Raw genomic sequence first — 22,596 nt, forward strand, 5'->3', positions numbered from 1 at the left:
TAATCAAAATACTTTGCTCACGTGACTGGCCACGTGATGGAGTGCACTTTCCTTCAGCCTCTGTCGTGAAATTAATATGCTTTGCTTTGTTCCCCCACTACGGATGGATGGCAGCCGGCCATCACTTTTTCAATTTTAGCAAAAATTAAACCCTAATTTCATGAATTCCCTCAAATTGAAAAACTCCTGCCCCCGATCTTCTTCAGGTTTCATCAACTAATGAAAATCCGCTAAAACCTCCCAAATCGTCCATGGATTTCACCGAATTGGAAGCGATCGAGGGTTTGCGTTGGCCGTGGCACTCATGGCCCCTCTCGAAGCCCGAAGTCTCAGCTCTGGTCGTTCCCTTATCGGTAATGTGCACTCCGCTGACGCCCTTCAGCGACCTCCCGATCCTAGCTCACGACCCGGTCAACTGCTCCCAGTGCGGCGCCGTTTGGAACCCCTACTCCCGCGTCGATTACACCTCCAAAATCTGGATTTGCCCCTTCTGCTACCGTAGAAACCCGTTTCCGAGATCGTACGATCATATCAATGAGAACAACATCCCCGCGGAGCTCTTCCCCACTTACAGCACCGTTGAGTATCATCTATGCCCGGCGCCGAGATCGAATAGCGATTCGTTCTCGAATTTTTCTGCATATTCGGGGCCGGGGTTGGGTTTGGAGAGGAGTGGGGCTGGTGCTGGAGTTGGACCGGCGTTTGTGTTTGTTGTGGATGGTTGCTCTTCGGAGGAGGATTTAGGGGCTTTGAAGAGTGAGTTGCTGCATATAATTGCACGTCTGCCGGAGAATGCTTTGGTTGGACTGGTTGTTTTTGATGCAATGGTGAGGGTGTATGATTTGGCATTCACAGATTGTTTGAGAGTTGTAGTGTTTCATGGAGGGCGCGAGGTCTCGTCTGAAAAGGTAATGGAATTTGCTCGTCAAGATGGTTCTCTTATAGTTGCATAGTTGTGTGTGTGAAAGTTAAATAGATTGAATGAGCAGTAGTATCCCATTCTCAAAGATATCAGTTACATTGCTGAAATAAATGCTTACCTATTCAGGCTTCATACCTGATGCTGATCAATAATGTTTGGAAGCAGAAAACTGAATTCACCTTTTCCACGTGTAAATTGTGTGATAAAAAGGACATTTTCCATTTAGTGGTTCATGCTAGGTGATATCTATACAGTAATTTGTCCTTGATACTAGAACATTAAAATTTGTAGTTTCCTAGTTGAAATTCTTATGGACTTTGTTACATTGATGTGATCAGAACTGTTTCCTATTTGTAATGATGTAATTATATTCGTGTTTGCTTGACTTTGGAATCCATGAATTTATTATCGTCAACAATTTGTACTTTGTTTCCTCCAACGATCTCAACTCTCAAGTAGATGTCTATTAAAGTGAATATGCATATTGATGTTTTTTTTCAAATCGCTTAGCTAGGAGATTCTGGAAAATGTTGATAAAGAACTGAGATGCTTCAGAATTCACATTTTTGTCTTGCCTTATTTGTTGAGAACTTGAGATTAGAATAACTGATGCAATTCCAATCTTTGTATGATATTGTGATTTGCATGTCCATAGCTGGTGATTTATTTTAATGTACTGATTATTACGTGGTTACTTTAAATTGTTGTGACAGGAAGAGTATAACCCAAATTCGACCATTTCTTTGAATATGGTATACAAAATCTTGAAATCCAGTGTCAGATCACACAGTACCCACGTCCATGTCTGAGCCATATTGTTCATGTAGCCACCTTTTGCCCCTTGGCTGAAGCTTTTGGGTTAAAGAAACAACATAGATCCAACCAAAACGCAGCTTAGAAACTTTCTTGTTATTAGTTTTACCACTCTGTTAGTCAATTCAATGGAAGATTCAGGTCTGTTAAAGATTAATTGTTTTTTACAGTGCGCTACTGTTGAGATAGTGCTTTGTCACCCAGGCTGTCAGGCTAATAGTGGATTTGCAATTTGTCTGCTAATTACTGATAGCAATTATGGTTATTCATTGAATAACGAAAGTAATTCGATTTATCGTGAGTTGTTCTTAGTACAAACCTTAGGCAGTTGTTTGGGCTACTGCAGAACTGTGTGCATAATGGGTTCAGGTTACGGCATGAATGCATCTTTGCTGCTTTGTAGTCGGGGTTGGTCAGAGTTGATGGTGTGGCCTTGAGGTTGCTGGTGTTAGAGCCATGGATAAACTTATCAGAACTTCAAAATAAATTGATACTACTTCCTTTTAAATTTGCTTTTGCTTGATAAATTTCTGTAAGTTTATTATGGTGAATGCTTACCTACTTCTGCTATCAGGCCAAAGAGCTCCTTGGGCTCCATCACATGAAGCAGTCTATTGGAAAGACTTCATCAGTACAAAAGCAAGGGTTTCTGGTTCCAGTATCCGAATATGAGTTCAGTATCACCACAGCAATTGAAGAAATCCATTCTTCACCTGTGGTCAAGCCAGGACATCGACCTTTACGGTGTACAGGGGTTGCAATAGCAGTTGCTATTGGACTGTTAGAAGGATGCTTGATAAATACTGGTTCGCGTGTGATGGTCTTCACAACTGGACCTGCAACAGTTGGCCCCGGAATGATTGTTGAGTCAGATTTTGGCAGTGCTGTTAGAACTCACCGTGATCTCAACAATGGTTATGCTTCCTACCATAGAAAATCTTTTGAATATTACAAGCAAATATCTCAAAGATTATCAGAGTCATCCATCGTTCTTGATCTGTTCGCCTGCTCTCTGGATCAGGTCGGAGCAGCTGAGTTGAAAGACCCAGTTGAAAGCTCCAATGGTTTCATGATGTTAGGAGAGTCGTTCGAATCTGAGGAGTTTAGAAAAAGCTTGCGTCACATGTTTGATCGTGACAGTGATGGAAATTTAGAGATGGCTTTTGATGTGACCATAGAGATAGTGACTTCCAAAGACGTGAAAATTTGTGGAGCACTTGGACCTTGCATTTCTCTCCAAAAGAAGAATGATACAGTGAGTGAGAAAGTGATTGGTAAAGGTGGTACCTACATTTGGAAACTGGGTACAGTCACTAGCAAAACATGCATTGCTTTCTTCTTTGAAGTTGCAGGTGAACAGAAATCTCAACCGAGCTCTGCATTTTTCATTCAGTTCATAACACAATACAGATATAGTAACATGGGAGTTCGGAAGAGGGTGACAACTGCTGCAAGAAGGTGGGTGGTGAAACACTCACCAGAAATTGCTTCAGGATTCGATCAGGAAGCAGCTGCTTCAGTTATGGCTAGGCTTGCCATCAATAAAACAGAAGAGATTTTTGCCCATGAAGTAATCAGATGGTTGGATAAAATGCTGATACGTTTTTCATCTAAATTTGGTGATTATGTGCCAGAAGATCCATCAACCTTCCGCCTTTCCACAAACTTCTCCCTCTTTCCACAGTTTATGTATTACTTGAGAAGATCCCAGTTCATGGATGTCTTCAACAGCACTCCAGATGAGACTGCTTATTTCCGCCTGATGCTAAACCGTGAAGGGGTGGTGAACTCTCTTATCATGGTGCAGCCAACCCTGTTCCAGTATTCATTTGATGGGCCACCGATTGCAGTTGTTTTGGATATATGCTCCATCTCTTCCGATGTGATATTACTCTTCGATTCCTTCTTCCATGTCGTCATTCACCATGGCTCTAAGATTGCGCAATGGAGAAAGCTTGGCTATGACAAGGATCCGAGCCATGAAAGCTTTAGGGAACTCTTGGAAGCTGTGGAGCTTGATGCCGAGCAACTGATGGCTGGACGGATCCCAGTCCCAAAATTCATCAAGTGTGACCAGCACAGCAGCCAGGCAAGGTTCCTTCTTGCTAAGCTAAATCCATCTGTCACTCAAAATTCGACGTATAAAGAGGGTTCAGAATTTATATTTACTGATGATATTAGCTTGCAAGTTTTCACTGAGCACTTGCAAGCCCTGGCTGTGCAGGGTTGATTCTAAATCTATACATAGAAACGATGATTGTATATGTATTCAACAAAGTGTGTCAATAGTTTTGGGTTTTTGGTTATGGATCTTTGACTTGATGAGATACATTAAAGGCATAATATGCAAATATTAATCTGTTGTGACAACCTACCAGCTTGTAGTGATTGAAAAAGATATGTTCAGTTATAAAATTGATCACTTCATAAGTCAATTAGTTACTAGTGTTAATTAATTTGTGTTTTTAGGCTTCAACGGAGAAAAACTATACCGGCAAACTTAGGGCACCATTTTGTCCTAGGGAAGAATAAAGGTCAGAACTGGTCCTCAAAATATGCTCATTTTACGATTTTGGTCCTAGACATTATCTTTTGAATTTTTGGATCCAAAACATTTCAACTCGGATCACAATCGGTCCAAAGTTAATTATTCCGTCAAATTTTAACGGTCAACGTTTTAATCCCGATTTTGACCAAATTAAGCTGTTAAATATGATTACTAATTCTCTAATTATATCCTTAATTATTTGAATAAGTTATCATTTAAAATACAAAACAAATATTATTAAAAAGAAAAGCAATGTTGTGTTATCAACCCGGGAGATTCCCGGGTTAGTGTTGAGTGATGAATTAGTGAATAGCGAGGATAGCGAGGGAATCGCCTCCATGCAATAACGAATTTTGGAAATTGAGTGATGAATTAGTGAATTACCGCATTGATTGGGAGATTCCCGACACAGCGGAGTTAGGGTTGCGGGAGGCGAGTTCGGGGTTGGTGGAGAAGAGGAGGTACTCGACCCAGTCGACGTCGCCGTTGGGGCCGGTGACCTTGCTGCCGTAGCCGAAGGGGTTTGGGGGGGCGGATTTGGCCTTCTCCTGCGGCGGCAATTGGAAAAATTTCATGGCTTCACCTTCTAATTTGGTGAGGAAATCCATGGAGATTCTGTGGTTGATCACTTTGAAGAAACCCAGCTCTTTGCAGGCATTGACAATGAGGGTTTTGGCGCCGGGTTGGGACAGGTCCACGGCGGGGATAGCGAGGGAATCCCCCTCCGCCGCAGCCGGGAATCTCCCAATTAGTGCCGGAATTGTTCCGTCGCTAAATTTTGTTGTGTTATTTAACAGCTTAATTTGGTCAAAATCGGGATTAAAAACGTCGACTGTTAAAATTTGACGGAACAGTTAACTTTGGACCGATTGTGATCCGAGTTTAAATGTTTGAGATCCAAAAATTCAAAAGATAATGTCTATGACCAAAATCGTAAAATGAACATATGTTTAAGACAAGTTTTGCCCTTTATTCTTTGGGGAATTATGAAAAAATGGAATTAATATCCATGGTTTCAGTACTTACACTTGTTCTTTTTAATTGATAGTCTGTATCCACTTCTGCATTTTTTATTATTATGTTTGTGAATTTTCAATTCCCCGGATCCGCAATGGCGAATCCAGAAAAGGAATCCCCGGGGTCAACACAGTAAAGAAGATTGTCTCAAGCAAGCGTTCATCGCTAATAATGGATGGCTGGTGAAGAACGGAGGTAGAGATGTCAATCGGGCCGGCCCGTCGGGTTTCGGGTCAATCGGGTGCGGGCTAATCGGGTTGTGATTTCTTTCGGTTTATAAAAGTTCAACCCTAACCCTAAAAGCTCGGGTTTCGGGCTAGCCCAGCGGGTTAATCGGACTGCTACTGATAATATTAACATGCGATCAATCCAATAAATAATGATTAAAATTAGTTGTACTCATACAAGGTAAAACATTTAATTATGATATATTTGAGATATATGCTTAAACTCAATTATAAACATGATCAAATACTAATATTTGAGATATTTCGTGGAATTTTAATGCATGTTTTAGAAATTTAAATATTTTTTAGTGAATTTGAAGCTTTTAATTTATTTATCAATTATTATATTAATAAAAAACTAATATATAATTTGTATATTTAATATAAAATTGAAAGTTATTTTTTTAGTTATCTATATTATAAAATTAATCAATGAAAGTCGAATTAGGAATAAAAAAATAGAATAATAGAAATTTTATCGGGTTTTCGGGCCAACCCATCGGGTTTTCGGGTCTGGCTCTAACAGGTTGCGGGTTAGTCGGGTGCGGGCTAATCGGATTAGAAATTTGTAGCCCTAACCCTGTAAATTTGGCTGGCTATTCGGATCAGCCCACGAGTTACGAGCTACATTGTGAATCCAACTTCGAAGGTGATCCCAGTTCCCAAGTAACAAAGCAAGAGCACCGTGAAGAAAAACACATAGACCTAAAATAGGCATCCAAACATAATATACTGCGGACTATAAGAATTGTCAACTAGATCATTTGACAGCCAAAAAAGTAGCCAATTTACTGAGCTGCCTATCGAGACACTAGTCATACTCCCTCCATCCCATAGAAATAGGTCGAATTTTCTTTTTCGTCCGTCTCATACAAATAGTCTATATCCATTTATGACTAATTTTTTCTCATGTGCTTTTATGTTATCAGTTATGAACTCACTATCCACTACATTATTTCAACTATTTTTTTTTCTTTTTATTTTTTACTTTTACGCACTAAAACTTGCGACATTCCCAATTCATCTATTTTTATGGAACGGAAGGAGTATTTGATGCGAACTAATTATTTACGGCTGACGGACGTACACACGATTTCCTTTCTTCCTTTCTTGGAGTTATGGTTTTTCAATAAATATGACTGCTGCAAGAGATCTTGTAATAGTAATATTAATGAGCCACTGAAATAGATATTTCTAGATTTTCCTCAATAAATAAAATAAATAGTTATGACTTTCAACTACACTACTAGTTAGCCTTAAAGTGTCTCCTACTTGAACTTTGAAACCATGATTACATTTGAAGTTCGTTGCATCTAAATGATATTATGAGGGAAAAAGATGATGGGTGGAAGTCATATTTAAATATTCAAAACTCATCTTTTCCGATTTCTTAATCATGATCACAAGATCTTAACTACACGCGCAAATTAACAAAGTAATTAATTGAAATAATATATAATAAAAAAAATACACATTGGCACACTAAATTGTCCAACTGATACATCTAAACTGATTCTTTCGAGAGTGGGACGACTCATGATCAAACATTCATGATATTTTGAAAAGGGTTTGTGATGTGTTGTGTTCAAAAACTTTCCTTTCATATTAAAGCTTTCAAGATCACTTTTTTAATGATGAGGTTAATTTGCAGATATTGCCAAGATGTATGTTGTTCATTTATTTTTTATATAATATTTGTGAGTTGCTTTTCTTCCGTAGTAATTTTGCATAGAGCGTTTGATTTTGTCTATCCACTAATTTCATCGCTTTTTAGTTAGTATTTATATTCTAAATTGCTACTATATTGTTGAAAATTTGAATTGAAATGCAAAAAATACTTGTTTCGTTTAAAACATTCTCTTTTTATTACATGAGCTGATTAATTAACTTATTTGGGTAAGTTCTATCTTCTTACTCGATTGTCTGATTGAGTTTTAGTTTTTCTAACTATTGGATATGTTGCTCGATCGCCATCCTTTTTATTTGAGCATTTTATAACACATTAAAAATATGGAGGGCTCAAAATCTTTCATGCATGTTCAAGTCATATTGTGTGTTTGACAGTTCGAATATCAATTTCCCTACTCTGACAAAAAAATAATTAAATCACATAACTTTGACGAAATTCAAATAAATATAATTATAATTATATATCATAGCTAAAATATGGAGTACATATTACTACTAAAATATACTACTACTACATAATCAAATTATTTGTAAGAGCCTATATTTTTATAAATATACATTATTACTACCCTATACCTAGGTATTATGGTTACATATAACCATAATACTAATCGCATAACACGATCATTTATGTAGCAGTAATTAATTGCATTGACCAGAAAATAATGCATGCAGTACTAATCAAATGCATTGACTAGAAAAGGTTAATTAAAATTTTAAAATCCATTGACAAGAAATCCATACTCAGATGACTGCATCATTGAAACAAGTAGTTCAAATGCCATTGACCTCAGTTCAATCATAAAAAGAAATTAATTAAGCTGAAAACTTATTAGAAAATATTCCAGCTGGGAACATATGCATATGCTCCCAACCACCATTGCTGTGTATTTTAAGAAATTTCCATCACATCAAAGTTGACCAACATTTACCATCTAGACAAATAAATTAAATTCCAAGAAAAAGAAATTCAATTTAAAAATTGAAAGGTATTCAATGTGTGTAAATAATTAAGTATTGGTAATGAAAGGAATAGTCCCATGAACATGCACATGGATTTGTTCCCTCCAGACCCCTAGTTGGGGGACTATAATATTCAAGAAACAGTGATTTGCAATAATCAATAAATTAAAAAAATAAATACCAAGATATGGAGAATCTGGTGAGATAATAAACATGGCATTTTATAAGTGGAAGACATAAACACAAGTGTGACAGCAAAGATGTAGCAACAAAATCAAGGGTGTAATTATTAAGCAAGGTAATGATGTAATTAAGTCAAGTAGTGATTATAATAATAGCACAATAACAAAGCCAGACACAGATGAGTGTATTTTGCGTTCTTGTCCAATACATATGATTCTTGTTTCAATATCTATATATACTATAACAAAATACAGACACAGTCACGAAAAAACCCAGAAATAAAATCGAAACATGACAAAAAAAAAGAAGAAAGATTACAAGATAAGCAAATACTGGGCGTAGAGAAAAACAAGTTTTTTGTTGGATCAAACCAAGTCGCACAAATAGTAAAATTAAGTGATGATCATTACAAGATGCTTCAGCACCTGCTCTTGCATTTCTCCACAGCTCTTGGAGCTAAATTCATAAACGAAAACAAAAGGAAACTATTAGTAACTGTTTCATTTTTAAAAAAATTAGATTCATCATAAATAAAACCACCTATTTTTTGCAATATTTGATATTGATTAGTTAAAAATGTCACGAAAAATACGTTAAAGTTTCATGCCTATTCATCGTAAAGAAAATGATAAATCTATTTTTTGTGAATATATAGGCATATAGGTGTCAACCAGATTCATGTGCTAATTAAGATGACTACAATACAAACTTTTTATGCATGCATTAAAAGAGTAAAAAGAAAGGCTAAAATGCATGTTATTAAAAAATAAAAATAGACATAATAATTTAAAAAACTCGTCTTAAACTATACTATTTCTTAAATAAGAATTTTGATACATAAAGACACTAATATTATGTTACATAAAGAATAATACGTGACCACCACTTTCGTCTAAGCTATGTTAGTCTTATTTATTTTGTTTTATATATTTATTTTGACTATAATATAATTCTACAAATTTCAATTCATATTTTTATTATAAAATAAATTAATAAAACAACAAATTAGATCTAGATTTTTATGTAATTTATAAAACTAATAATTATTTCTTAAGATATTAGGATAAAAATAAATATATAAAAGAAAAAATAGTATAACGCTAAACATGGACAAAACATGAGTTAAACTCACATAATATTTGTATCATAATATTTCTCTCTCTTAAAACAAACCCTAATTTTTTTGTTTTCATGATAAACATTTGAAGAAAGCAAAGGTAGGTTGGATGAAGACACATACCAAGTCCAATGGCTTCAGATCCCTTCATAATGCGGAGGCGCTTGCAAGACTCAACAAACATCCTGCAAATTATAATCTAATGAGTTTTTCCTTAACATCTCCATAATCCAGCTACATATATAGTAGAGAAAATAAATATTTTTAAAAAAAAAGTTGAAGAAGAACTTACTCCCATGGAACATCCCCCACGAGCATCCAGTCCCCATCCTTATCCTCATAACTTGGAACATACTCAGAACTGTTCAACAGATCCATTAATTTCCCCTCATTCATGAAATCTATCATTCCTTGGCTCCCATACTTACCAACTGAATCCAACACATGAATATTATTTAGATAATAAAACAACGATTCAAATTGATTTTAATTTATGTTTTTATTTTCAAAATTGAACGTACGTACCCATGGTGAAGGAGCTAAACATCTTAGCCAGCGCATCAGAGAGCTCTTTGTAGCTCTGATACATTCTCAGATCCACCTTCCGGAGGTACGGCGCTCCGTCCATCGACACCTTCACGAACGCCGCAGCCGCCGTCTCCTCGCTCTTCTGCTTCGCCATCACGTTCTTCCGGAACGACCGCACCGGTGGCCATCCCACCACCTGCGCCCTAGATTCACAAAAATCAAAATCTCACATTCAATTTCCAGAAATCACTCTACCAAACCGCGTTTCTCACAATTTCTTCGAAAATCAGCTTACTTCGCCGGAGGCTTGACCGGATCCTTAATCGGAACCGCTTCCCCCACTCCGGATGACGAATTCTCGACGTTCTCCTTCAGATCTGAGTCGTCGGAGTGAAGCAGATTCAGTTTCAGATCAACCGTCTCAGCGAAGCCTCTCTTACCGCTGGTCTTGCCGATGTCGCCTCCGCCGCCTGGGAGACCGAGGCACAGCTCAGTTTCCTTGAAATTCAAGCCTACTTCCATGGATCCGTCGCCGTCGTCGTCGTCGATGATGAACTCGCTGCTGCTTTTTCAGATTATTGTGCGGAGAAAAGTGTGTGTGATAAAATCGATGGCAAAATAAGTGCAATGTGTGTGACTTTGCGGTACATATATACCATAATGCGTGCATTAGCCTATCGTATTTCCACGGATCGGCTGCCGACACGTGGACTCTCGATTACTAAATTGATCTTCTAGGATCAAGAGCATGTTACTAAAATAATTAAAGTCATATTTTTCCGGTATAACAAGTTTAATATTTTAAATATAGTAGTATGAAGGATTAATAATGTATGTGATTTGTTAATTAAAGGGTCAAATGGATGGTTTATTTAGTATATAAAAACTGAAAGAAAACAAATAAAATGGGGGAATGGCATGATTAGGGGAACAATTAATGGATGTGGTCCAGAAAAGAACAATCATCGACCTTCTCCTCCAATTAATCATGCGAGTCGCCAGATCCTCTTCTATTATTTTATATGACTATACTATATGATATAATGAATTTATTATAAATATACATATGGTGTATGTAACAATGGTAAATTGAGTCCACAACTATATATCCGAACGTCACTTAGTATTGTAAATATCTCTACCGACGAGAAACCGCCGGTTCTGGTTTTGAACAGGTAGTGAAATTAAAGTTGTGAAATATCGTACGTCTTAGGACCTCTAGTGTGGATTGTGTCTCAATGTATGGAAATTATACTCCATAAAGTCAAGTTATTATTTATAGTAGTAATATTTAAGATTTAATACATGTTTATGTAAAATATTACCATAAAACAGTAAAATTAAGAGCAAATGGTCTCTAAATTATAAAGTTGGATAAAATTGTGATATTTCTCGTGAATTTATAACTTGGTCGTAAAATCACGAACTTTGACCTTGTAGATAATCTCCCACGAATTAGGATTCAACAAAATCAAAACTGATGTTGCTAACTCAGAAAATTGAAGTGGCAAATGAATGTATTAGAAAGAATCATTTTGAATATTAAGATTAGTGAAATGATATTTACATCCACAAACTTTGGCCAAATTCTTATTATTTCCCACCAATTTAAAGCTGGTTCTAAAAATCATGAACTTTAATCTTTTAGCCAATTTTCTAAGATTTAAGATTCTAGTCGTCAAATGAAAACTTATGGGTCAAGATCAAAGTTGATCTAGCAGATGAATATATATCAAAACGACGTAGTTTTGAGGAGCGTGTGCGATGATCGGGATATTTTTTCTGCGTGTATATATATGTGATGACCTAATATTAAATACATGGCGTATATATGGTTCCAAATGTAATGTCGAAACATAGTTAATTGTATTAGTATAGTTTGGTATTATATATATACGTATAGTTTAATATGCTTACCAATTAATAACGTACTAACAATATAAGTATATACGCTTTAAAACCATCATGTGTGTGTTTGACACTCTTTTGGTATTAGCGCACTAACCTAGAAAATTAGGTAATAGGAATAACTTGTCTATGTTGGTTGATTAATAATAGCAAAATTAGTGAAAAGTCAGAATTTGTGAGTGTGCTTGTTATGGCTAAATGAAGATATTGTAGTTTTGATATTAGGCAAGACTTAGTAGCATTATCAATTGTCTAGGATTGAAGTATTGCTAAAGCCACACTTTTTGTTGCGTAATCATGTTACAAATTAATTAATTAAAGAGTTTGGCATGCTTAATTAAGTCCATTCTAATTTCTTGGTGTGTAGTTTGGGTAAGCGTGAACTAGATTTGTGATTTACATATTGTGGAAGCTGATTGAAACCTACTTCTCTTATATAATAGAGGTGAGTGTACATGGCACAAATGTTATTGCTCCATAGTCCATACCCAAACCAAAAAAAAAACATGTTTATATGTAAAAATTATTTTACTCCTTGTGTCCGCTATTAAATACTCATATTGCCCCGTTAGAATTTTCACCATTAAATATCTCCTTTTTTATTATTTTCAATAAATACACTTCAAATTCCACTAAGTCATTTTATTAATTTATTTTAAAAAATTAATATATAAAATAGGATTGATCATATTTCACTAATTTTTACATTATTTTTATACAGTGTCAAATTTAAATGAAACATTTAATCCTAGATAGGAGTATATGCAACTAAGCAATTCGTGTCAACTTAGTTATTCCCCCAGAATAAGTAAGGGTGTTGGTATCCGAACCTATATGATAATATGAATAAGAGAGAATGGAACGTTTCTACTACATAGTAGAATAGTTATTTTGTTTTTGTGTATAATGTTTTTATAATTATTGAATAAAAACGGAAAAAAAATAAAGCATTTGTTGGTCCCGTGAAGCAACACGCGCCATCTCAGCATGCACATGTGGTACGTGCACGCTGGTCGTGTGCATGTTGTGCGGCCTATGCATGTTGTGCGTTATATTGCTAACTTTTTAAGTTGCTAACTCATCAACACAGTGTATTAAAAATGTCAACACGATGACATTAAAATGTCAACACAAAATTATGAGTTCATGACATTTTAAATGTCATCGTGTTGACATCTTTAATACACTGCATTGATGAGTTAGCAGAGTTAGCAACTTAAGAAAATTAGCAATCGATCACACCTCACGTTACTAATATCTATAATAATTTCTCTGGAGTCAACATATATCTAACATTAAGAGAAAAAAATGGTATGGTATATCCAGATTTTATAAAACCATGACCCTTGAATCAATGGAGATGAAAATATTTCATAATTTCATTATACTAATAGGAAATTTGATTTGATTTAAAATAGGTTTTCAAGAAATGAAGACATAAATTTGAAATGAAATGTGGATGAGTGTGAAAGCAATATGAAATTGGAGATGGAATAAGGCTGAATTCATCTTCTCCGCCCCACCATATTAATTGGGTCGGTAAGATGCTGGAGGGAACATATATCACTCTGCATTTTTGATCTATTAATTATACAAATACTAAAATACATACATATATATCTACACATAGACAAACACATGTGTGTATGTGTGTGTTTTTGTAAGAAAAAAAGATTCTTCGAGGAAGCTGCCCACCAGCCATTGTGCCTATGCACACATGAAGAAATCATTCATTGCCTTAATTGCACGGATTGTTTGACACCTCTCCTCTCTCTCTCTCTCTCTCTAATAAAGAGAGGTATGATTTCATGCATGACATAAAAATTGAACATGCAATAATTCAATCAAATTAAAATATTATTAGGGAATATGTAGTGTCTATTACATATGAGGACCCATTACATATGGATTATTGTCATTGGGTCAAGAAAAAATGAATTAATATATGTATAAATACATTTTGCTTTTAGATAAAAATGGCGTATCCAATACTTGAATCAAGTCATCAAAGTTTCCGAGTTAATAAAAACACAGAAAATATGAGGATGCTGAAAATAGACCGGCAAAAACTAGTGGAATATATGTAATTCACTTTTTTATCTTCCATGTTAATTTGTTTCACGTAGTATGTAGATATTTGAATTTGAATTTGAATTTATATTTTGTAATGTGTAATTAGGTAAAACATAATATGACTAGCTATAGTCTTTTTTAAAGATAAAACTATCAAAAGCATTAAGCATGAGTCCAATAAGGTTCCGACAAAATCTGTTATAAAATTAACAATAGGAATATGTAATAAAGGAAAAAATAATCCCCTACAGGCTACAAGTCCAAAGAAAGTCAGAGAGCATGTCTTATATAGTCATTTTAGAAAAAATTACCATATATAGTCATTTTAGAAAAAATTACCATTATAAATATCACATTTCATATTTACTATTTTCAATAAATAAATCTAATATTTCACTAACTCATTTCACTCACACTTCGTTATAAAATACTCCCTCCGTCCACAAAAAATAGTCTCATTTTACCATTTTCGGATGTCCACAAAAAATAGTCCGGTTTCTAAAAATAGAAAGTTTTTCTCTCATGCTTTATCCACATTTTCTTCTTTCTTCCATACTTTATCTACTTTTTCTCTCTATCTCTCTTATGTTACCTACTTTTTCTCATTCCCTCTTACTTTACCAAATTTCTTATTAAAATCTGTATCGTCTACAAATGGGACTATTTTTTATGGACGGAAGGAGTAATATTTCTTTCGTTTGTGAGTAAATGTCCCAATATTTCTAATGATGATGGTCTGTTTAGGGACGTTTGTGATCCACAAGACTATGGTGGCAATTGATATTAATTCTTCATGGAGGACTCTGTTACAGACGTGCTCCGTAACAATTAGTTATCTTCCTTCTCGTGGGAACTAGCAATCAACCTGTCGACAATCTCGGAGGAAGATCACGGGTTTTGTTGAGTTGTGGACGTTCTCCACTCAGCAACAAAGTTACGATAATTCGGGTTTCTTGGAATGCAAGATAGGTTTAGGGAAAATATTTCATTCATAAAAATAATGTGTTGATGAAATACCCTATTTTATACTAGAAACCCTAGGGCGGTTCGACGTATCCTAATTCATCCGGGAAAGAACCGCAAAGAAAACCCGAACGGGGCTTATACATCAGGCCCGACTCAACAATAAGTAAATTAATGTTTCAAAAATACTAAAACATAAAAGGAAAGAAATAAAAAAGAAACAAAACGAATCGGCTAATTCTTGAACTTGTTCGGCGCCTTGAGCTTGTCTCTCGGCCTCAAGGATCTCTTCGACACAATCAATTCTTCACTTCGGTCATTCACGCACTGCGTCGTGCTGCTCGGCTCCGGAAGCGCTGCGTCGTGCTGCTCGGCTGTTGTCGCCTCCAGCTCGGCATGCCGCTCTGCTGCGCCGTGCTGCTCGGCTGTTGTCGCCTCCAGCTCGGCATGCCGCTCTGCTGTTGCGTCTGGTGGCGGGGGTCTCGTATCAACCCCCCCTCCGTTAACAATCGCCTTGTCCACAAGGCGAACCTCCGGGAACTGCCTACCAATCGCCTCGACCGGCTCCCAAGTAGGTGTGGAAGCATCATCTTCCCACTGCACCAAGCACTGTCGCTCCGGTCGGTCGCCCCGCCAGCTGACGCGCTCCTCCAACACTGCCACGGGACGCACCACTGGCCTATCCCCCACAAACACGGGAGGCAATTTCACTCCGTCCACATCCCCGTCGCCCGCCACAAATTCACGCAACAAGCTCACGTGGAACACATTGTGGACTCTACTACCCGCCGGAAGACGTAATTTGTATGCCACCGGGCCCACCCTCTCCAAAATTTCGAAGGGGCCATAGAACCGTGGCGCCAGCTTTGCCGACAACGGTTTCGCAACCGAGTGCTGCCGGTACGGTTGCAGTTTCAGCCATACGACATCGCCCACGTCAAACTCCACGTGCCTGCGGTGTCTGTTTGCCACATCCGTCATTCGCTGCTGGGCCCGCAAGAGGTTTCGCCGTAACGTGACCAGCAGCTCCCCACGCTCTTTGATAATATCTGCCACATTAGGCGGCGTTTTTGCTGACGGCGGGGACGCCACTAACGTGGGCGGCTCACGCCCATACAATGCTTTATAAGGTGTCATGCCCAGCGCAGAGTGATGGGAACAGTTTAGAGCTAACTCCGCCCATGGTAAAAAATTCGTCCATCTTGAAGGTTTATCGGAAGCAAATGCTCGCAGATACTGCTCCTAACCCCGATTACGGACTTCCGTCTGGCCATCCGACTGCGGATGGTAGGCGGTGGAAAAGTGAAGCTTGGTGCCGCTCAGACGCATCATCTCCTCCCATGTTGCGTTGAGGAACACCGAATCTCTATCTGACACCAAGGTTTTAGGGAACCCGTGGTGCCGGACCACCGTATTCACAAACAGCTGCGCCACTCGGGAGGCGTCAAATTTAGGAGGTAGGGGGGCGAAATGAGCATATTTTGAAAGCCTATCCACCACCACCATAATGGTTGTATACCCCCGGGACTGGGGCAGCCCGGTGATGAAGTCCATTAACACATCCTACCATACTTGCGACGGGACGGGTAGCGGCTGCAATAGCCCCGCCGGCTTTCGCGTTGAATACTTCGTGGACTGGCACACCACACACTCGTTCACAAACGTCACTACATCTTTGCGCATGTTTGGCCAATAAAACCCCGCCGCCAATAGGCGGAATGTTCTCTCGTGTCCCGGATGACCCGCCATCGGCGAGCAATGGTGTTCCTTTAGTAACGTCCGTTTTGCCTTGGACTCCGCGCTCACCAACACCCTGCGATGGTAATATATCAGGCCATCGGCCCATGATAAGTGCGAGGGCGCGTCGCCTGATTTGATTTTGGCCGAGAGTTCCACCAGTTCGGGTAGGGAGGCCGCCTCCTCGCGCAACACGCGCAATATATCAGGTACAGGCTTAGCGACGACTGGTAGGAGCTGGACCGCGTCCACATCCGTCGTGACTTCGACGGGAGCGTCGTCTGTCGCAGGCAAATCGGGATGCGGGCTCGGCACGTCGTGCTGCCGGGACAAGGCATCTGCCGCCTTGTTCATGCTGCCTCTCTTGTACTCGATCACAAACTTATATCCCATCAACTTTCTAACATAGAGTTGTTGGTCTGGGGTCTGGACCACTTGTTGTAACAGCTCTTTCAAACTCCTCTGATCCGTTCTAATGATGAACTCACGCCCCAATAGATACTGTCGCCATTTTTGCACGGCCTCCACAATAGCATATAATTCCTTATGATACGTATATGCCACCCTCCTGCGAGGTCCCAGTTTCTTACTGAAAAACGCAATGGGGTGATCCTGTTGCATTAGCACCGCGCCAATGCCCACGTCGCACGCGTCAGTCTCCACGCAAAATGGCAAGTCGAAATTCGGCAATTGGAGGACCGGAGCTGATGTCATCGCCTGCTTCAGAGCTGCGAACGCCTTCTCGGCTTCGGGGCTCCATCGAAAAGCCTCTTTTTTAAGTAAATCTGTTAAGGGCGCCGCGATCATCGCGTAGTGGGCGACGAAACGGCGGTAGTAGCCTGTCAACCCTAAAAAACCTCGCAGTTGCCGTACCGTTCCCGGCTTAGGCCACGCCGTCATCGCCTGTATTTTGGTCGGGTCGGCCTTGAGATGGCCTTCGTCAATGATGTGCCCTAAATACTCCACCGACATACTACAAAATGAACACTTCGAAAGCTTCACGAAGAAGTTATTAGCATGGAGCAGTTCCAGAACGGCTTCCAGGTGGCTACTATGCAGCTCAATGGTCGGGCTATAAATCAAAATGTCATCGAAGAAAACGATAACACATTTTCTGAGAAGTGGCTGGAAAATAGCATTCATCGCCGCCTGGAAGGTGGACGGTGCGTTTGTCAACCCGAAAGGCATCACGAGAAACTCGAAATGCCCATCATGAGTTCTAAAAGCGGTTTTGAAAATGTCGTCCCCGTTCATTCGAATTTGGTGATACCCCGAGCGAAGATCCAACTTAGTGAAGTACCTAGCACCTCCCAACTCGTCAAATAGTTCTTCTGCCGTAGGAATGGGGAAATGATCCGGCACGGTGGCCTTATTGAGGGCTCGGTAATCAATGCAAAACCGAAAAGTGCCATCCTTTTTTCGGATCAGCAATACCGGGGACGAGAACGGGCTGTGACTATGGCGAATGATACCCTGTTCCAGCATATCGCGAACCTGCCTTTCGATTTCCGTCTTCTGGAAGTAGGGGTACCTGTACGGTCTAACATTAATCGGCCGTGTACCGGGTAGGAGATGAATGCGGTGATCAAACTGCCGCGGCGGGGGCATGCCACGAGGCTGTTCAAACACCGCTCGGTGTGTGTTTAATACCGCGAGAATTCCGTTCGGCAAGCCCGGAGGAAAGTCCTCCCTGCTGCTTCCCTCCACTGCCTCAGTGCCGCTGTCAATCGGTACAATCTCATAGAACTCGTGGTCCGTTGGTTGCGTCGTTAATGTGTATAACGAGTGAAGGGATATTTGTTTTGGCCCCGGCATCAAGCCTTGTAAGAAAACCGGTCGCTCCCCATGAGTAAATTCCAACGTTTTTCTGACGAAATCCGCCGACACCTTCCCCAGCGATTCCAACCAACGCATTCCCAAAATCACATCTGGCCCATGGTGAGCGAGAATATGGAGATCCACCACAAATACGTTGCCCTGCAGCGTCAGCTTGGTGCCCCGCGCTATGTGGGTGCAGAGCAGGGATGCTCCGTTACCTACCAACACCCGGAATGGTCTGATGGGTGTTAGGTCCAACTGGAGTATTTCGGCGATGAGTGGCTGGAGGAAATCCAATGTCGCGCCTGTGTCGATCAATACCCGCACGTTGGTTACGCCCAACGTGCCCTGTACAATGAACGGTTTCGAGCTCCCTCGGCCATCCAAGGCGTGAAGGTGCGATAGATCAGCCGTAATTAGTTCGTCCTCCGGCACTTGATCTCCCGCGGTATCCTCTTGCAGGTTGTCAGCATCGTCATCCATATAGCAAAGAAGTTTGACCTTACAGACGTGGCCTGCGACCCATTTTTCAGGGCAATGGTAACAAAGCCCTCGGCGTGCCCGCTCCGATTTCTCGGCGTTAGACACCCTGATTGGGTATACCCGTGCCTTGTCCGCGTCACGTCCCTGAAGTTCTTGCGGCTGTGGTCCAGAAATTGGGGTCGAACCGGGGATCGGGGGGGCCCTCTGCTCCTTCCCTGACCACTGGCGTCGCGGATATGGCGACGGTTGGTGCGGTCGCTCGTCTTGTGTTGCAGCCAAGCGCAATGCCAATGCCATTGCCTCCGCTAATGAAACCAGGTTCTGCAATTCGATCTTCTCTTGCAAGGGTTGCTTGAGCCCTTGGATAAAAATAGGAATCAGAGATGACTCCGATAAATCGGTCACCCGATTGAGGTACCGTTCGAACATTGCGTGGTAGTCTGCTACGGTAGACGTCTGAACCAGCTTGGCGATCAGACCCGTGTAATTTCTGAAGCTCTGTGGGTCAAAGCGATGTCTGACGTCGTCCAGGAACTCCGGCCACGTTACAAAACCATTGGTCTCCCTATAATTGAATATCCATTCCGAAGCGGGGGGGTCAAACAGCATCACTACATAATGCAGACGCTCAGACTCCGGGATCCGTTTGTGATCGAAATAATATTGTACGCGGGATATCCAATTTGGCGCATCCGCCCCGTTAAAGTGGGGCGCGTCCATCTTCAAGCCGGAAGAGTAATCGGTTCCCTGGTGGGGAAAACGCTCTCGGCGCTGAGGCGGGTCCCAGCAGGAGACACCGCGATCCTCGTGCGGATCCTCGTCCCAATCGTCGTGCCTCTGAGGTGGATCCCAATTGTCCCGACGGCGACCCGTTCGATACTCCGTCACATCGCGCCGCTGCGAAAAACGGCCTCCTCCACCCCGATCACCGCGACCACCCCGAGACGGGCGTCCCCGACCTCGATCCTGGTGTCGGTATGAACGGTCAAGATCCTCACGTACTGGCCGACCGTGCCCTCGATACTCCTCCCATTCGTGTTCGGCATCGTCCCAAACTTGGGTGTGATCAGCCGCTTGTGGATGCGGTCGGCGCTCCAAGGTTTCGACCCGACGGTCCATCTTATCAAAGCGTTCATTTAACTGCGCGAACCCTAGCGTGATCGGATCCGTTGATTGGGACCGACCCCCTGACTCGGCTACCTGGCGCTGTGGCGCCGGCCCTAGATGTAGTGCCGACGACGTCTCGGCTCTCGGGTAATCCGAAGCCATCTGATTTCGCCGTTGTTATAGATGTTGAGTTACGGGATGAAAGCACCAGTTGTTACAGACGTGCTCCGTAACAATTAGTTATCTTTCTTCTCGTGGGAACTAGCAATCAACCTGTCGACAATCTCGGAGGAAGATCACGGGTTTTGTTGAGTTGTGGACGTTCTCCACTCAGCAACAAAGTTACGATAATTCGGGTTTCTTGGAATGCAAGATAGGTTTAGGGAAAATATTTCATTCATAAAAATAATGTGTTGATGAAATACCCTATTTTATACTAGAAACCCTAGGGCGGTTCGACGTATCCTAATTCATCCGGGAAAGAACCGCAAAGAAAACCCGAACGGGGCTTATACATCAGGCCCGACTCAACAATAAGTAAATTAATGTTTCAAAAATACTAAAACATAAAAGGAAAGAAATAAAAAAGAAACAAAACGAATCGGCTAATTCTTGAACTTGTTCGGCGCCTTGAGCTTGTCTCTCGGCCTCAAGGATCTCTTCGACACAATCAATTCTTCACTTCGGTCATTCACGCACTGCGTCGTGCTGCTCGGCTCCGGAAGCGCTGCGTCGTGCTGCTCGGCTGTTGTCGCCTCCAGCTCGGCATGCCGCTCTGCTGCGCCGTGCTGCTCGGCTGTTGTCGCCTCCAGCTCGGCATGCCGCTCTGCTGTTGCGTCTGGTGGCGGGGGTCTCGTATGAGACTCAATACCAACCTCAAGGACAAGATTGTCCTGTCGAGAAGGCAATTGATATCAATCAGTTACTAAGGAATTGATAGCATAATTCTTGGCTATTTGTTATTCCTTCCTTCTTTTATTTAGGGCGTGTTCAGTTTTAGCCATTGCAAATGTATTGATTAAATTCCTTTACTATTTGTATAAGGTTGGGCCCACATATTTGTAAATCAATTGACGTGTTCAAGGAGGCAGAAATCAACTCAAATTTGCATTCAAGGTATATTTATTTATTCCCTATTTATGAGTGTGTTCCCAAAATACCCCTTTTTATGAGTGTCTTCCCAAAAATAACCCCTTCAAACTCCAAACGAAAATTTTCAGCGGGCACACAAAAAAATTAGGCGCGTTTTACCCCAAAATTCGATTTTTCAACTTCCTACAAATTGGGGAGGGAAGTGAAGTCTGATTTCAAAACTCGTCGCTTAAGAATTGAGTAGTGTAAGCAATTGGAGAAAGGTATGAGTGAAATTCCCCTTCCTGAGTTGTGGATGTGGTAAAGAATCGATTGTGCGATTATGAAGAAGAACACAAAACTGTTTCTGATGAAAAAAATGCAATTCGAATAAAATAATTCATCCCCATAACATGACAACCTCTTTTACATTTCATATTTGGCTGATTGATTAAAAGGTCGCAAATAGTTTTAGTGCCAAAGAGATGCTAGTAAGTACAAGAGTGATAAGTGTAAGTGATTGGAGAGGAGAGTGTAAGTGAATGATGCACAATATATAAAATGATGGTATTAGGGGATAAAATGATAGTTTCAGGGGATAAAATGATAGTTTCAGAAGGTTAAATGATAGTTGCACTTGATAAAATGATGGTTTCGGGGGATAAAATGATAGTTTCAGAAGGTAAAATGATAGTTGCACTTGATAAAATGATAGTTTCAGTGGATAAAATGATAGTTTCAAATGATAAAATGATAGTTTTATCATTTCAGCAGAGAAATTGATGGACTGTGCTCAAGTTCAAGTAACCAATTACTATTACTCTCAAAGCGAGGTAGGAAGCCTAGGATCATATCATAATTAACTTTGTTGATTTTATTTTCAAAATTTACCATACTAATATTTGATATTTTAGTGGAATTATATAGCGTGGAGTCTTTGGAGTCCATTACTTTATGATCATGATCCCATTAATTTAGTGTTTATAATTTAGTGAACACCCGCTTTTATATTTTGTCTATTTTTCAATTATTTTGGACGCAATTCTTATGTTAAGTTATGGATTTCTATTGGAAGTGACTAACTGACACTTCATTTCACATTTTCACAAGTTTGTTCATACATGTTGGAAAATTCTTTCGTCGTTTAAAATCTGACTTTCATTAAAACCCCCAATTTTGTACGTTAAAAATTTATATACTTCCAATGATAGTTTCAAGAGATAAAATGATAGTTTCAGAAGGTAAAATGATAGTTTCAGAATGTAAAATGATGGTTTCATGAGATAAAATGATGGTTTCAGGGGATAAAATGATAGTTTCAGGGGATAAAATGATAGTTTCAGAAGGTAAAATGATAGGTGCACTTGATAAAATGATGGTTTCAATGGATAAAATGATAGTTTCAGGGGATAAAATGATAGTTTCAGAA

The 22,596-nt window shown here is 39.9% G+C and overlaps 4 protein-coding genes across 4 annotated transcripts; 1 reads left to right on the forward strand and 3 right to left on the reverse strand.

Annotated features, from left to right (window-relative positions):
- The first annotated feature begins 81 nt into the window (after positions 1-81).
- Positions 82-4,105, forward strand: LOC121775062 (protein transport protein SEC23-like). The gene is made up of 2 exons (XM_042172026.1): positions 82-908; positions 2,310-4,105. Exons 1-2 carry the CDS (start codon positions 252-254, stop codon positions 3,963-3,965), a joined length of 2,313 nt encoding a protein of 770 aa, XP_042027960.1. The 5' UTR covers positions 82-251; the 3' UTR covers positions 3,966-4,105.
- A 558-nt stretch (positions 4,106-4,663) lies between these two features.
- LOC121774517 (gibberellin 2-beta-dioxygenase 2-like) lies at positions 4,664-6,245 on the reverse strand. The gene is made up of 2 exons (XM_042171378.1): positions 6,107-6,245; positions 4,664-5,115 (listed from the first exon to the last, which is right to left on the reverse strand). The coding sequence occupies exons 1-2, from the start codon at positions 6,243-6,245 to the stop codon at positions 4,664-4,666; spliced, it is 591 nt and encodes a 196-aa protein (XP_042027312.1).
- Positions 6,246-8,481: 2,236 nt separating this feature from the next.
- Positions 8,482-10,751, reverse strand: LOC121775241 (auxin-responsive protein IAA14-like). Its single transcript, XM_042172284.1, has 5 exons — positions 10,303-10,751; positions 10,005-10,210; positions 9,772-9,910; positions 9,603-9,664; positions 8,482-8,818 (listed from the first exon to the last, which is right to left on the reverse strand). The coding sequence occupies exons 1-5, from the start codon at positions 10,527-10,529 to the stop codon at positions 8,781-8,783; spliced, it is 672 nt and encodes a 223-aa protein (XP_042028218.1). The 5' UTR covers positions 10,530-10,751; the 3' UTR covers positions 8,482-8,780.
- A 5,763-nt stretch (positions 10,752-16,514) lies between these two features.
- LOC121774518 lies at positions 16,515-20,258 on the reverse strand. The gene has a single exon (XM_042171379.1). It carries the CDS (start codon positions 20,256-20,258, stop codon positions 16,515-16,517), a length of 3,744 nt encoding a protein of 1,247 aa, XP_042027313.1.
- Between the last annotated feature and the right edge of the window lie 2,338 nt (positions 20,259-22,596).

Source organism: Salvia splendens, chromosome 17, assembly GCF_004379255.2.
Source record: "Salvia splendens isolate huo1 chromosome 17, SspV2, whole genome shotgun sequence".
In the NCBI taxonomy this organism is placed as follows: Eukaryota; Viridiplantae; Streptophyta; class Magnoliopsida; order Lamiales; family Lamiaceae; genus Salvia; species Salvia splendens.

Bases quoted from the DNA above. Each gene is read 5' to 3' on its own strand.
- LOC121774517 (XM_042171378.1), bottom strand. From the start codon at position 6,245: ATGCCTATTTTAGGTCTATGTGTTTTTCTTCACGGTGCTCTTGCTTTG. The intron at 5,116-6,106 runs GTTAGGGCTACA...AAATTTTAACAG, and splicing joins TAGCCAGCCAAATTTACAGG to TCGACGTTTTTAATCCCGAT.
- LOC121775062 (XM_042172026.1), top strand. From the start codon at position 252: ATGGATTTCACCGAATTGGAAGCGATCGAGGGTTTGCGTTGGCCGTGG. The intron at 909-2,309 runs GTAATGGAATTT...TTCTGCTATCAG, and splicing joins GCGAGGTCTCGTCTGAAAAG to GCCAAAGAGCTCCTTGGGCT.
- LOC121775241 (XM_042172284.1), bottom strand. From the start codon at position 10,529: ATGGAAGTAGGCTTGAATTTCAAGGAAACTGAGCTGTGCCTCGGTCTC. The intron at 10,211-10,302 runs GTAAGCTGATTT...TTGTGAATCTAG, and splicing joins CCGGTCAAGCCTCCGGCGAA to GGCGCAGGTGGTGGGATGGC. The intron at 9,665-9,771 runs GTAAGTTCTTCT...TATAATTTGCAG, and splicing joins GTGGGGGATGTTCCATGGGA to GATGTTTGTTGAGTCTTGCA.
- LOC121774518 (XM_042171379.1), bottom strand. From the start codon at position 20,258: ATGGCTTCGGATTACCCGAGAGCCGAGACGTCGTCGGCACTACATCTA.